This window comes from Octopus bimaculoides, chromosome 1 (assembly GCF_046866305.1).
Source record: "Octopus bimaculoides isolate indiv1 chromosome 1, ASM4686630v1, whole genome shotgun sequence".
Lineage (NCBI taxonomy): Eukaryota > Metazoa > Mollusca > Cephalopoda > Octopoda > Octopodidae > Octopus > Octopus bimaculoides.
Window position 1 is genome coordinate 22086148 of NC_142928.1, and position 15531 is coordinate 22101678.

Consider the following 15531-nt stretch of genomic DNA (forward strand, 5'->3'; position numbering starts at 1 on the left):
GCTGTACAAGCAGTGTCATTACAAAAGTCATACAGACAAAAACAAATATACACGCACACACACACACACACACACACATGCACATGCACATGTGTGAATAAGTATATATATATTTTTTTATTTAGCTTGTAATGCTACACATGCGCTCACACATACACGTAGCATTTTATTTAGCTATAGTCTACATAAGTATGCTTTTTTCTTTTTATTTAGTTGTAACCTACATATATATCTTTATTCATCTGTAAAGCTGAATATGTATATAGCTTTCTATCAATTTGTAAGCTATTTAAATATATTAGCTTAGAGCTGATAAAATATATACGTGACAGGCTTCAAAACAATTTCTATCTACTGAATTTCACTCATAGAACATTGGTCGGCTTGGAGCTTTCGTAGAAGACACTTACCCCAGATGCCAAGTAATGGAATTGAACCTGAAACCACATGGTCACAAAATGAACTTCTTAAATGCATAGTCATACCAACAATAAAAAAGTATTATAATCTGCTGTCACTAAGGAGGAAGCAAGTATACAAGGTGTATTCCAGAAGTTCTGAGACATCTCAGGAGAGGCATTTAGTAATGTCAAAAAGTACAAAATTCTAATCTCCTTTGAAGTAGGCCCCTCTGACTTCAATGCACTTGTTGAAATACTTCAACCATTTTGTGAAGACCCCCATGGAAGTCCTCCAAAGTGAAGGTGTCCAGGACCCTTGTCACTGCCTCTTTCATCTTCAAAATGCCTGGCCCTGTGGTTCTTTTTCAGCTACAGGAACAACCAAAGGTCTTAAGATGCATGGTCTGGAGTTTAAGGCAGATAAAGGACAGTTTTGCTGCCCATTTCTGTCAAGTAATTGCTTACCAGGATGCTTGTCACTGAGCACCCTAAGAACAAACTTGGCACAAATTTTGTGCATGTTCAGATCTTCATGAATAATTCTGTGTACAGTTGCCACATCAATTCCAAACTGCTTATTGTCTTTATAGAAACTGAGGGTCTTCATTAAGAAAATTGCAAATTTTCTCAAACATTTCTGATATTCTGACACCTCATCATTTCTCACCTCTTCTCTACTGTCTTTTAACCTCTTGTGCCAGCAAAAGAAGTTAATCCATGCCCAGTCTGGAGCAATTCATAAGTTTCAGTTTAACACAATTCATAAGTTTCAGTTTAACACAATTCATAAGTTTCACTTTAACACAGAACTTCATTGCATAGCAAGCTTCCAAACATGGCTTCATTCTGCAAACTACTTGGTTGTTACTAGTTTTAGTAAACACTGCTGTGATAAACGGTGTTAAGTTGAGTGTATTCAGAGTGCTGTTAGAGCCATTGTTTTCAATCTGGAATAACAAAAATTACCTGGTCATCTTATTAGATATACAGTAATAATATATTAAAGTTACAATAATCTAGAACAGTTAGCCTCTGCTAAAAAGTCTCAAAACATTTTGTAAGTTTCATGGAGCTGGCCAGACAAACTTGTTCTGACTTGTTCAACTCTTTATTCCTATACACTCCTGAAAATCATTTCTATTTTGTCTAGAACAGTGATATGATACTAGCATTCTCTCACCTGATATTTATCTTATTTCCTCTATTTCAAGGTATTTGATGCATAGCTTACTGATAAAATATAATTTTGTCTTGCCTTTGAAAAATTTTTTGTTTTCTAAACTCAGATGTATCGAAATGAAAATGTTAATTTATTTGATTAAATATTGAAAGCCTGTAAGAGAAAATGCTTAATTAGTAACTAACATTAATAGGAAGAACTGGTACTGATTTACATAATCTTCTAGACTCCTTTTTTTATGCATAATCTTTTGTATTAACTGCAGCAAAGCAAACAGGATATCATCGTTACAGTTGATTCCTTAAAACTTCAAACGTTTTAAGTATCACATTTTGTTAGTATCATATTCTATATCTTCACCCAAACATTTTGCTCATCATACTTTGTATACAATCATTTCCAGTTTTGGAACAATCTAAATATTGAATCTTCTTCCAGCCTCAAAACAAAACATAACCAATCTTTCCACAATGGCATTTTTAGAAAGGGAAGAAACTGGCAAACTACTTTGAAATTTTATCTTATATTATGTGTTAGAGTGGCTCTGTGGTAAGAAGTTTGCTTCTCTGTCACATGATTTCAGGTCCAGTTCCACTGTATGGCACCTTGGGCAAGTGTCTTCTACTATAGCCTCAGACTAACCAAAGCCTTGTGAGTGGATTTGGTCAACTAAAACTAAAAGAAGCTTGTTGTACATATGTGTATATGTGTGTGTGTGTATGCATGTGTCTTTGTATCTGTATTTATAGCCCTCACCACCACTTGACAATTGGTGTTTGTGTGGTTACATCCCCTTAACTTAGCAGTTCACAAAAGACTGATAAAATAAGTGCCTGAATAACAAAAATGATAAAGTACTGGAGTTGACTTAGGTTAACTTAGTCTTTTATCTTTGTGGAGTTAATAAAATAAAATACCCGTTCAATAGCGTAACTGATTTTATCAACTATTGAAATTTATGACCTTGTACCTGTTAGAAATCATTGCTTCCATAAGACTCAGTAATAATACTTTTATCACCATTCCTTTAACAATATTAGATTATTATAAAGGCAGCGAGCTGGCAGAAACATTAGCATGCCAGGTGAAATGTTTAGCAATATTTCATCTGTCTTTACGTTCTGAGTTCAAATTCCACTGAGGTCAACTTTGCCTTTCATCCTTTTGGAGTCGATAAATTAAGTACCAGTTGCGTACTGGGGTTGATCTAATCAACTGGCCCCCTCTTCCAAAATTTCGGGCCTTGTGCCTAGAGTAGAAAAGGATATTAAATTATTATAGATTTTACCCTTTTTTACACTTGTTTCTGTCATTGGACTGTGACCATGCTGGAGCACTGCCTTGGTGGGTTCAGTTGAACAAGTTGACCTTAGAACTTATTTTAAATTTGGTATTTACTCTATCGATCTCTTTTGCTGAACCACCAAGTTACAGGAATGTAAAAGACCAACACCAGTTGTCCAGTAAGTGGTGGGGAATAAACACAAAGACACACATACATATATGCATTTATAGATAGATAGATAGATAGACAGACAGACACAGTGGGGTTCCATACAATTTCTGTCTTTCAAATTTACTCACATGACATTGGTCAACCAAGGGCTATAGTGGAAAACACTTGCCTAAGGTGGGACTAAATTTGCAACCATGTGGTTACAAAGTACATTTCTTAACTACACAGCCATATGCAAATAAAGATGTATTTTTAGGAATCTGTTTAACTTCCACAGATTAATTGGAAAGCTAATTATTCCCTAGATTTCTCTCAATGAAGTTCTTAGAATATTTGTGAAGCTTATAAGATCTTTTCATAGTTTTTTATGTCACTTGCTTCCTACTAGACTGTCAAACCTTGTGCCATTTTTTAATGTACAACAGTTTTTCTGAAGCTCAGAAAGTTATTTGATAAACATACTGCTTTTCCTCTTCCCAGGCTACAGGCCCACACCCCCAACACCCATACTGTTAGGATTGGCACTCTCAACGTCGGCACGCTGAAAGGTAGATCTGGTGAAATTGTTGAGATGCTTGAACGGAGATGCGTAGATATGTGCTGCATCCAGGAAGTAAGATGGAGAGGAGGTTCTGCAAGGTTCCTCACAGGCAAAGAACACAGGTACAAGATTTTCTGGGCAGGGAACACTGACGGGGTCGGGGGCGTAGGAATACTTCTAGCGGAGAAATGGGTGGATAAGGTAATCGAGGTCGTTAGAGTAAGTGACAGAGTACTTAAGATCAGACTAGTGCTTCATCATAGATTAGCTACTGTCATCTCAGCCTATGCACCTCAACCTGGGCTACCAGATGGTCTGAAAGACCAATTCTATGACACCCTCTTGCAAACTACCTCGTCGACGAGTGACAGGGACCTTCTCTTTGTGGCTGGAGACTTCAACGGTCATGTCGGACGTCGTGCTGGGGGCTTCCATGGCATACATGGAGGCTATGGCTTCGGTTCCCGCAACGAGGAGGGAACCAGACTGCTGGAGTTCTGTGATGCAACCAATCTTATGGTCTGCAATACCAACTTCAGGAAACCTGCCAGTCACCTAGTCACCTACCGCTCCGGCAGACACTCTAGCCAAATCGACTACATCCTCGCCAGAAATAGGGAAAGAGGGCGGCTTATAAATGCCAAGACCTACCCTGGCGAAGAATGTACCCCACAACATAGATTAGTAGTTAGCGACTTTGGGATCAAGGCAAAATGGGTGCCCAGAATTAGACAGGCTTGGAGAAGAAGGGTGTGGAAGCTTAAAGACCCTGCAAACGGACAGAGACTTAGAGACAAGTTACTTGAAGCATTTAACGAAATAGAAGGGGATATAGCATCATACAACGTGGAAGACAATTGGAGATTTCTGCGGGACAACCTGTTGAAAGCCACCGACCAGATTTGTGGGTGGTGTAAGGTCCCCTCCCAACCCAGAGTAACGTGGTGGTGGAACAAGGAGGTAGACAGGGCTATTAGACAAAAGAAACAAGCTTGGAAGGACTGGAAGAACGGTGGTAGCAGGGAATTGTACCAATGTGCCAGAAGGGAGGCTAGGCGACAGGTTTATTTAGCCAGAGGGGAAGCAGATAAGGAAAGATTTGCCAATGTTCTGCGCCGTGAGGACCAAAGACTCGAGGTATTTCGGGTTGCAAGACAGTGTAGGAGAGAGAATAGTGATGTTGTAGGAGAGAAATGTGTTCGCATGGATGATGGTACGCTTGCATTAAATGAGGATGCAAAGAAAGAGGTCTGGAGATGCCACTACGATAGATTGCTTAATAAAGAGAATGAATGGGAGAAAGAGAGCCTGCCTTATGTCGACCCAATAGAGGGACCAGCTATCCGAGTTGATAGTACCAGGGTAGATAAAGCAATTAAGAGTATGAAGACCGGGAAAGCCCCCGGCCCATCAGGAATCACTGCAGAGATGCTCAAAATATCTGGCAGTGTTGGCTATAGCCTAGTCACCCGTATTACGAACCAGGTGATACACGAAGGAGTCATACCCTATGACTGGTGTAGCAGCATCATAGTCAACTGCTACAAAGGTAAAGGGGACGCTTTAGATACAAATAATTACAGAGGCATCAAGCTGTTAGATCAGGTTATGAAAGTTACAGAGAGGGTCATAGCCCAACTAATTAGGGAGCGAATCAATTTAGATGAGATGCAGTTTGGGTTCGTGCCAGGTAAAAGCACTACTGATGCCTTATTTCTAGTGAGACAGTTGCAAGAGAAATACCTAGCCAAGGATAAACCTCTGTACCTGGCTTTCGTTGACATGGAGAAAGCCTTTGACAGGGTCCCCCGATCCCTTATCTGGTGGTCAATGAGGAAACTTGGGATAGAAGAATGGTTAGTGAGAGCTGTGCGAGCCATGTACAGAGATGCTGCCAGTAAGGTGAGGGTTGGAAATGAGTACAGCAATGAATTCCGGGTAGAGGTAGGGGTCCACCAAGGTTCCGTCCTCAGCCCCCTATTATTTACCATAGTCCTCCAGGCAATCACAGAGGAGTTCAAGACAGGTTGCCCCTGGGAGCTCCTCTATGCTGATGACCTTGCCCTAATTGCGGAGTCACTATCAGAACTAGAGGAGAAGTTTCAGGTGTGGAAGCAAGGTCTAGAATTGAAGGGCCTTAGAGTCAACCTAGCTAAAACCAAAATCCTAATAAGTAGGAAGGTAGATAAAACACAAACCCCTTCAGGTAGATGGCCCTGCTCAGTATGTAGAAAAGGAGTAGGTAGTAACTCTATAAGATGTACCCGGTGCAAGCTATGGACACATAAGAGGTGCAGCAACATCAAAGGCAGGTTAACTAGCAAGTTAGTTTTTGTTTGTGGCAGATGTTCAGGTGCAATAAAGACTGCAAACAAACAGGAAACAACTTCTATCTCATTCCAGGGTGAAAAACTAGAGGTAGTCGATAGCTTCCGCTATCTGGGCGACCAAGTTAGTAGTGGGGGTGGGTGCGCTGAAAGTGTAGCTGCTAGAATAAGAATAGCCTGGGCAAAGTTTAGAGAGCTCTTACCCCTGCTGGCGACAAAGGGACTCTCACTCAGAGTAAAAGGCAGACTGTATGACGCATGCGTACGAACAACCATGCTACATGGCAGTGAAACATGGGCTGTAACTGCTGAGGACATACGTAAGCTCGCAAGGAATGAAGCCAGTATGCTCCGTTGGATGTGTAATGTCAATGTGAATACCCGTCAGAGTGTAAGTATCTTGAGAGAAAAGCTGAACATTAGAAGCATCAGTTGTGGCGTGCAAGAGAGACGATTGCGCTGGTATGGACATGTGGTGAGAATGGAGGAGGATAGCTGCGTGAAAAAGTGCCACACCCTAACAGTTGAGGGAACCCGTGGAAGAGGTAGGCCCAGGAAGACCTGGGCTGAGGTGGTGAGGCAAGACCTTCGTACATTGGGCCTCACCGAGGCGATGACTACGGACCGAGACCTTTGGAAATGGGCTGTGCGTGAGAAGACCCGGCAAGCCAAGTAAGATCATTGCCAGTGCCCCTGGACTGGTTCTTGTGCGGGTGGCACATGAGATGCACCATTTTGAGCGTGGCCGTTGCCAGTACCGCCTGACTGGCTCCTGTAGGATTTTCGAGCGAGATCGTTGCCAGTGCCCCTGGACTGGCTTGTGCGGGTGGCACATAAAAGACACCATTTCGAGCGTGGCCGTTTTCGTGCGGGTGACACGTAAAAGCACCCACTACACTCTCTGAGTGGTTGGCGTTAGGAAGGGCATCCAGCTGTAGAAACTCTGCCAAATCAGACTGGAGCCTGGTGTTGCCATCCGGTTTCACCAGTCCTCAGTCAAATCGTCCAACCCATGCTAGCATGGAAAGCGGACGTTAAACGATGATGATGATAGTATCATAATGTGTACTGTACCAAGAACATTATAGAGTCTGTTGAGAATGCATCTCAGTGGCTCTGGCTGAAAAAGGAGGATCACTGAGGTCATAAGAATAACTCTCAGATACAGGCTTGGGCTCGGTCGACCTAAGCTGGGTTGCTTGGATGAGGGTGTATATTATAAGACTTGAAGCACCCATTGACCCCAAAATACAGCACTGACAATGTGTCCCAAATATTTCGTTTATAGATGTTTGATGAATTATGTCTCCATTATGATTTCCATTATTTTTTTCATTCAGAGAAACTGATTTTTGTAAAACCAGAAAGAGATTTAAATATGAACTTTGTTTACTAGCTAAAATATGATAGTTATTTGTGATGATATACATGATATATATATTTACAGGTGTGTTGTTGTGTATGTTGAAGAGTATTGTGTTGAAAGATTTAATGATTTAACGCATAAGGATAACATCAAAATTGTGTGAGGATGTATATTATACACAGGTGTCTTTATGCTTATATATACACACATACATCTATATATATATATATATATATAATTAAAATAGTAGGGTAAAGATTGGATATTAATTAATATCAATTTAATACCAGGAAACCAGAACATTAAAAGAATCAGAAGATTCAGAAAAAAATTTTCTGAGATCTCAAAAGGATTATTGTATATGTATATATAAAAGAGAGACCACTAAGTGGACTGTTAATATGCTAGAAGAAGATCACTTTTTCTTTGAAAACTATTCGGTGATCTTCTTCTAGCACATTAGCAGTCCACTTTGTGGTCTCTTTTTTATGTATATATATATATATAATGACCTGGGGGTTTCTGGCACATCAAAACTCATTTAATCTAGAGGAGTGCAGGATGTTTCATAGGGAGATTTATTCTATTCTACAGTTGGTGTTTACAATGTCGAAAAATAAATGATAAATTCCAAGTTGTTCAGTGACATTTTTGTGGCAAGAAATAACCATTTCAAAAAGCTACAAAATATTCTGATTCATGAATTTCAAGGAAATCTTTTGCTTCTCTGAGAAATTGTCAATAATTCTTTTATTTGATGTAATCAGAACAGTTTAGTTTGGAAGATTGTCTTTGTGAAATATTTGATTGTATTTAGAATTGAGAGGCCTCAAAATATACTTAATTAATGTAAAAGTTTAAGCAGAAAAGAAGACATGGCTGTATGCCCTCATGGAAGTGGCAATATGCAATAATCAAAAAGAGAAATATGTTTGAAGTAAGGACTGTGTACGTATTACACAGTACTTGATACACAGGTCATTGTAAGAGATGCAGTAGAATCACAAATAGGCTGGCAGAGATGGAAGACTTCTATGTTGCAGATATACAGGAGAAGTTAAAATTAAGGAAGTAAATTCTTTCAAATGTTTGGACCAAATTCCTAGAAATATTTGATAGGGGTTTAATTAGCAATGAAGGCGGGTGCTCCAAAAGGTCAGTAGCCAGCTTGAAAACAATGTGGAAAACTGGCAACAAAAGAAGTGTCTAAATGTAGAGTAAATTTTAAGATGCTTGCATAGAAAGTGCAGTTTTACATGATTTATCACCCAATAAATGTGAAAGTCAGAAAGAAATGAAGCATGTTCTGATGGATGTGTAGTGTTTAGTGTGCATGAACAATACAGCACAAATTAACTTAAAGAAAATTCCAGATAAAAGCGGAATTAAATGTAATATGCCCGAAAGAGAGCACAGTGCCGGTACATGCATGTGATGTGTATGGAGGATAACGGATGAATTAAGAAGAAATGAGCAATCCAAATGAAAGGAAACTTGCAGAAGAGAAACACTAGAGAAAATACAGGACAAACTGAGGACAGCTGAACATCATAAAAGAAATGCTAAAAGGCTTTAACAAACGAGACTATGCCAGACAAGACTCATCCATCCATGGAAAAGTGAACATAAATGTGATGATGATGATTATGATGATGTTTTGTATATAACTTATGACACATTTTGTTATGCAAAAATGTTCCTTTTATTCTAGTAAAAAACTTCTAGCAACAACTATTCAATGGAGATCTCTTGATATAATGTAATATTAATAATCTAATATATATATATCCTTGAAAATTACTTTAAAAAACCTGATGTTGATTCAATAGGTTTCATAGAAAGTTAGTATTGCCTGAATACACTCCTTTGTTTTCACAGTCTTTAATGTTTATTGAACCTTATTTTCCCTGACAGATGAGTGGCCTTCCCTCACTCCATCCGTAACATTTCCTTGCACAGCTCTTAAAGAGACCTGTTCCCAATTTAACATCACTGCTTTAGTTCATACAGGTATGTGACCACTAGAAGACTTATACTTTGCTAAAACTACAGCACCTGCAAGAATTTACTATTGTCTTTTTTTTTTTATTTAGTTTTCTAGTTTTTGTTGTTTTTTTTTTTTTTTCGTATTAGTTCTGTCTCTAGGGAATGCAACTGAAAACCTTGTTTCATTTCGCTGTTGTATCTTGTCTGTGTTTTTGTAAACATTCCGGAAATACTTGTTTTAGTAAATCTTCTATTTAGCTGTCATTTGTTGTGGTCAACTCTTTTATTGTTTTTTTGCCTCCTCTCAGTTGTTTTTTTGTTTTTTTTAATGATGTATCAGTAGAGTTTAAAATATTGTGTTGTCGACTTTTCACTGCTGTCTTCACTTTCATGTTATTGTTTGTACTTCTTCCACATTATTGTCAAAAACAATTATGGCTGTAACTTAATTGATATTTCTATCTAATAAAAGACCAACAGGACAACATTTTCCTCATTAGAACACAAGCTTACTTTACAGCATTCTTAAATTTTGTAAAACCTCTCATTCCCTACACAGGGAATTTTATATATTCAACAGGTCACTCACAGTAGCTTTATTATAATCATTGTTGTAAGATAACAGTAAGCATGAACTCTTGAATATAAATGAGCTAAGATTCATATCTCAATTAGTACACTATAAGTGAATGGTATCCTTTTCATATGTTTCAAGACAAACCTCTGGTGACTAAGCCATGTCCATACAACATTACTCTTGCAGTTACTATTGCAAAATACACCTGTCATTTTGTTTCTGTTACTATGTTTTCTTTATGCACAGTACTCTTACCTCACACTCAATATGTGCAATAGTTCTAATCTCTGCCTCTCCCCAAATTAGTACCTTCTGTATTTCTGTTTCTGACTACAATAGTGCTCCAACTATCATAGACTTTGCACCGTTCAACCAGGCTCTGACATTCCCAAATTGGTACAACTGTCAACAAAATGCCTGCAGTATTTTGCTACATCCTTGACATCCTGAGTGTTAATCCAGTGGAGGCTATCATCGCTTTCCATCTTTCAGAGCAATAAAATGAAGAACCAGTCAAAGACTGGGATTGGTATATATTGTCTTATAAAGCTCAGATGTGAATGGAATTATGATTGAAACCAATGTGTTTTTTATGAAATTAATTTACTTATGTCATTACCATGCTCATCTCTTTCAAAATAATTTATGTGAAGTCAAAATATTATAAGGCCAGTGACTATTATAATGAATATTATAAGGTCACTGGTTGTTATGGTTATTATAAAGTCAACAACTTTGGTAATTATTAAAGAAGGAGGATTATTATATGGTAAATGACTAAATTATTATAAGCTCAGTAATTGACTTTATTATTACAAGATCAGTGAGAAATATAACTATTCTAAAGTCCACATTACTCCATAAGAAGCATAGGGCTGTGACCATTTTTATACCAGTGGATGCAATCTGGAGCTTCCACCTTGATTTCAGACCAAAAGAAACCGATTGCTCTCACTTCATCCTCCGTGCATCTTTTCCAGGTCTTCTTAGGTCATCCAACTTTCTTCTTTCCTTCAGGTTGCCACTCTAACACATGTCTTGCAATGCTATTTGGAGATCTCCTTAGAGTGTGACTGATGCAACCCCATTTCCTTTTCAAAATTTCTTGATTGATGGGTGCTTGGTTTGTTTTAACCCACAGACATCTGTTTAAAATTTTGCCTGGCCACCAGATCTTGATAAAGTCAATAACTTTTATAATTTTTATGAGATCAAAGATTATAATAATCATGATAAGGTTCTTGATTATCAAAATTATCGTAAGATCAACAACTATTCTAATTATTATAAAGTCAATGATTATTATAATTATTTCATAGTCATTGACAATTATAATTATTATAAAATCAACAACTTTCTAATAATTATAGTCACTGATTATTATATCTTTTCATTTTCTTTCTTCTAAAAGTTTCTTCTATGTTGCCATGTATAAAATTATTGTTATTAGTGTCAAGATAACAAAAGGCAGACATTATAGCGGGCCAGACTTGTGCCTTTAATTCCCATCTCCAAGGGTCAGTAACGTATAAAAATATACTAGAGTTGATACTATTGACTCTTAAACCTTCGTTGTAAATTTGTGGCCATGTACTAATTTTAGAAATAGTATTATTATTATTATTATTATTATTATTACCATCATGAAAATATAAAGAATATGACCATGAAAGGTTTGAATTCCTATGAAATATAATGGCAAGCAGAAAACATTCTCTGTAAGTTCCTGTTTTAAGCACTGTTCTAATTTATCAATATCATTTATTATATCATGAATTTGACATTTAGAAAATATATTTTACCATTGTTTTAAGCAGCTAATTTTGTGAATTAGTTGTATGCTGTCAACTTAATGTGACAGTCCCCTGAAGGGAATAATACTACTGTTGGTTAGACCTAGGAAGCTGCACCGCTTCCTGTCGGCCTTGACACATTTCCTGTGTCCTTATGTTTACAAGGGGGAGACAAGCACCTCCACCCAGCTAAGCCTGCATCCAGAGACATGTTTCTGAGTCGAAGATGCCTGTCAAGCTCTTGTAAACATATAATAATTCTAGTGAAATATATTCACTGATTTAAAATTTTAGAAATAATACATTTCTAAATCTCTCAGAGAGATTTATGCAGTAGTGATACGATGAAGTAGTTGTATGCTGTCAACTTAATGTGACAGTCCCCTGAAAGGAATAATACTACTGTTGGTTACACCTAGGAAGCTGCAGCACTTCCTGTCGGCCTTGACACATTTCCTGTGTCCTTAAGTTGACAGCATACAACTACTTCATCGTATCACTACTGCATAAATCTCTCTGAAAGATTTAGAAATGTATTATAGCTAATTTTGTTTTGGCAGAGTATATATATATATAATAAAAATCAACAGTCATCTATATAATATAATTTTATATATAAATTACTTATAAATGTATGTATATCATTTGACTTATAAAATAAATGACCTTATAATATGTTATTTTGGTTGAATCACTTTCTTGCAATTTCAGGCAAGTTGTGACTGTCATAACTTGCTTGAAGACTCTGTGCACCCACAAGCAAAACTTAGAGTAGCAAGAGACTGATTCAACTAAAATATATTAATCTCTTCTCTGGTATTGAGTATTCTTTTATCCAATCCAATACTCAACACTAAATGGATGGATATATATATATATATATATACACATATATACACATGTATGTATATATACATATATATTATGAGGTCAATATTCATCTGCTATAAGCATTCTATAAACATGAAAAATATATAAGGAAATTAACTACATAGTTTGTCATATTGTTTTTGGTAAATCGTTTTATAATGCTTACATATAGTTAATCATGTTAGATATGTGTAGAGCCATTGTGAAATGTGTATATGCAGCTAGTGTGTAATGTGTGCATGTATGCACACATACATGTATGTGTATGTGTGTATGTACATAGAGTCAGTAAACGAATCAATATATATATATATATATATATACATGCATTCACACCTGGCTGGTGATAGTTTGTATGATTGCCAAAATCAAGAAACTGCTTGTGATACAGGTGCATGTAAATTGGGTTAATTCCTTCAATACTAACACTAACATTTTATTTATTATTTTTGTTGTCGTTTTCACCTTTAATGTTTGCATGTACAAAGTTATTTTAATATATATGTTTTGTATTGTTATATATAACTGGTTTCATGTCAGTTTCCTGTTTCACCTGTTTCAAATTTTGATATCAACCCTCCAGCCATTTACTTTGATATATCTATCTATATATATAAAATTGAAGAAATTGGAGTGAAGAAAGAGTAGGTTGGACATTTATTTATTATTCACTACAATTTGGTTGTGCAACTGTTTGTTTCTATAATGAGATGTAGTTGTGTTTCCTCAGGCAATATTCAAGTGTTGTCTCCATTAGTTTAAAATCATCAACTTCAGGGCCATCTCCTCTGTTTGTCATGGTTTGAATTTAGTAGTGGCTGATAGACCCATGGTGTGTGCCACAAGAGCACGTTTGTCAGACTGCTATGAATGGTAGTAGATGGTATTGGCTGGCATTTAAATTCGATGTGCATGTATGTGTGTATATAGGCATATATGTATATATAGGTTTGTGTGTGAGAGTGTATGTGCGAGTCTGTGTGTATGTGAGCATGTGTCCAACTGCTTAATACTAAAGGTCAGCTTAAGAAATTCACATGTGTAGCCAACCATGAAGAACAGACCAGAGATATAACCAAATAGAAGACCAATCCCATTTAAATGCCAGCCAGTACCATCTACTACTATTCATAGTCTGACAAATGTACTCTCACACACCATGGGTCTGTCAGCTGTTACTAAGTTCAAAACACAATGAACAGAGGAGATGGCCTTGAAGTTGACAATTTTAAACTAATGGAGACAACACTCCTATATATGTATATATCGCCTGAGGAAACACAACTAGATCTCATTATGCCAACACACAGTTGTATAACCAAATACCTGTATTGTTAGAGAATTACATTGTATCGAAACAATTGTAGCAAATAATAAATAAATGTTCAACCATACTCCTTCTTGACACCAATTTCTTCAATTTTATATTCACACATGATGAATACCCAAATTCAAACTTGGAAGTATATAATACTACCGATAGTACTGGGTAATTCTCAAGGTGCACAAGCTTTATACTGTACTACCACATTCCTAACGGAATATAACATAACTATATATATATATATATATATATATATAACAAAACTGTCCGATGAACGGGAACGTGAAACTCAGAGTAACGTTTTTTTTTGTTATATTTCTGCTGCTTTTAAATAAAGTATATATATATATATATATATATATATATATATCATATACACACATACATATGTATATATATACATATTTCATATATATATATAATGTTTCTTTCTGCTATTTTGTTCTAATGACATGAAAGATGTAAGTGTTTAAATGGCTATTTCATAATGTAATGAGATATATAATGTTGTTATATGATTCATAAAGAAGAATGAATGTGATTAATAAAGTAGTTGGTGTGTTTAATTGTTGACTGAAAATTTATTTTTGCCTTGAAAATTTTTCCAAAACATTAGATTAAAATAATTCCTGTTTGATATCTATATCTTATCAGCTAAATCATCATCATTGTTTAACATCCACGTTCCATGCTGGCATGGTTGATGTCTATATTTGATTCATTTGCCACTACATAATTTGTCTTAACATTGTACCTTGTCACATTAAATTTGGTTGATTCAGATTTATTATTTAAATTATATTTGGTAAAGTATCCCAAATTTCTAGAAATATCATGTTAAAACATAATATTTCTAGAAATTTTTATGAACTTGTCTAGAAGATATTTGTAAACAGGTAAAAATTTATATGCATGTGCATTGTTTGAAATTATTCATCTTTCACTCCTGTTTATGTGAAGCCATCAATTTAAGACGTTCAAACAGTTGGTCAGATTCTTATGAAGGATTCAGATTTACGGAAAGTGGTAAAGATCAAAAGGAATCTGAAACAGAACAACATTCAAAAAACTGTTGGTAAGTTTTTAAAGATGTTTATTATCTTTGTTATGTGAAGTGTCTTGGGATGTGTTTTACTAAGCATTTTCTGGGAAAACCAATAAATAAATTATCATGATCATCATCTAACTCCTTAGTAATCAAATTATTCTGTCAAATGCAATGCTTATTTATTCACATTCATCATCATCATCATCATCATCACCGTTTAACGTCCGCTTTCCATGCTAGCATGGGTTGGACGATTTGACTGAGGACTGGTGAAACCAGATGGCAACACCAGGCTCCAATCTGATTTGGCAGAGTTTCTACAGCTGAATGCCCTTCCTAATGCCAACCACTCCGAGAGTGTAGTGGGTGCTTTTACATGCCACCGGCACGAAGGCCAGTCAAGGGGTACTGACAACGGCCACACTCGAAATGGTGTATTTTACGTGCCACCTGCACAATCATCTATTATCTTGTAGCTTTGAGATTTTGATGATGTGTGTATTTTTAAAATGATATTGTAGGGTAGGTGTGAGTAGCTGGATTTGGTCAGTTTGAACATAAAGTAGGTAGAATATGTGGAACTATATTCTACCTATTTTATGGCCAGTTTAAATACCTAAGGGTTAAAGGTCATTTTGCATGCTGGCACGAGAAAGATTATT

At 36.4% G+C, this 15531-nt stretch overlaps 1 protein-coding gene across 15 annotated transcripts in view; it reads left to right on the forward strand.

Annotated features, from left to right (window-relative positions):
* Positions 1 to 15531, forward strand: part of LOC106880661 (GATOR2 complex protein WDR59) — a 128702-nt gene that overhangs the window by 99686 nt on the left and 13485 nt on the right. For 8 of the 15 annotated variants that reach the window (XR_016241114.1, XR_016241113.1, XM_089349258.1 and 5 more), the window contains one exon: positions 14782 to 14896. Coding sequence is in view for 11 of the 15 variants with exons in the window: in XM_089349258.1 (XP_089205384.1) it covers positions 14782 to 14896 (115 nt within the window). In the remaining 4 variants the exon portion in view is untranslated. Of the gene's footprint in view, positions 1 to 2019; positions 2131 to 9185; positions 9282 to 14781; positions 14897 to 15531 lie in introns of those variants that run through there. The other 7 variants (XR_016241117.1, XR_016241116.1, XM_089349327.1 and 4 more) reach the window with 2 other exon arrangements.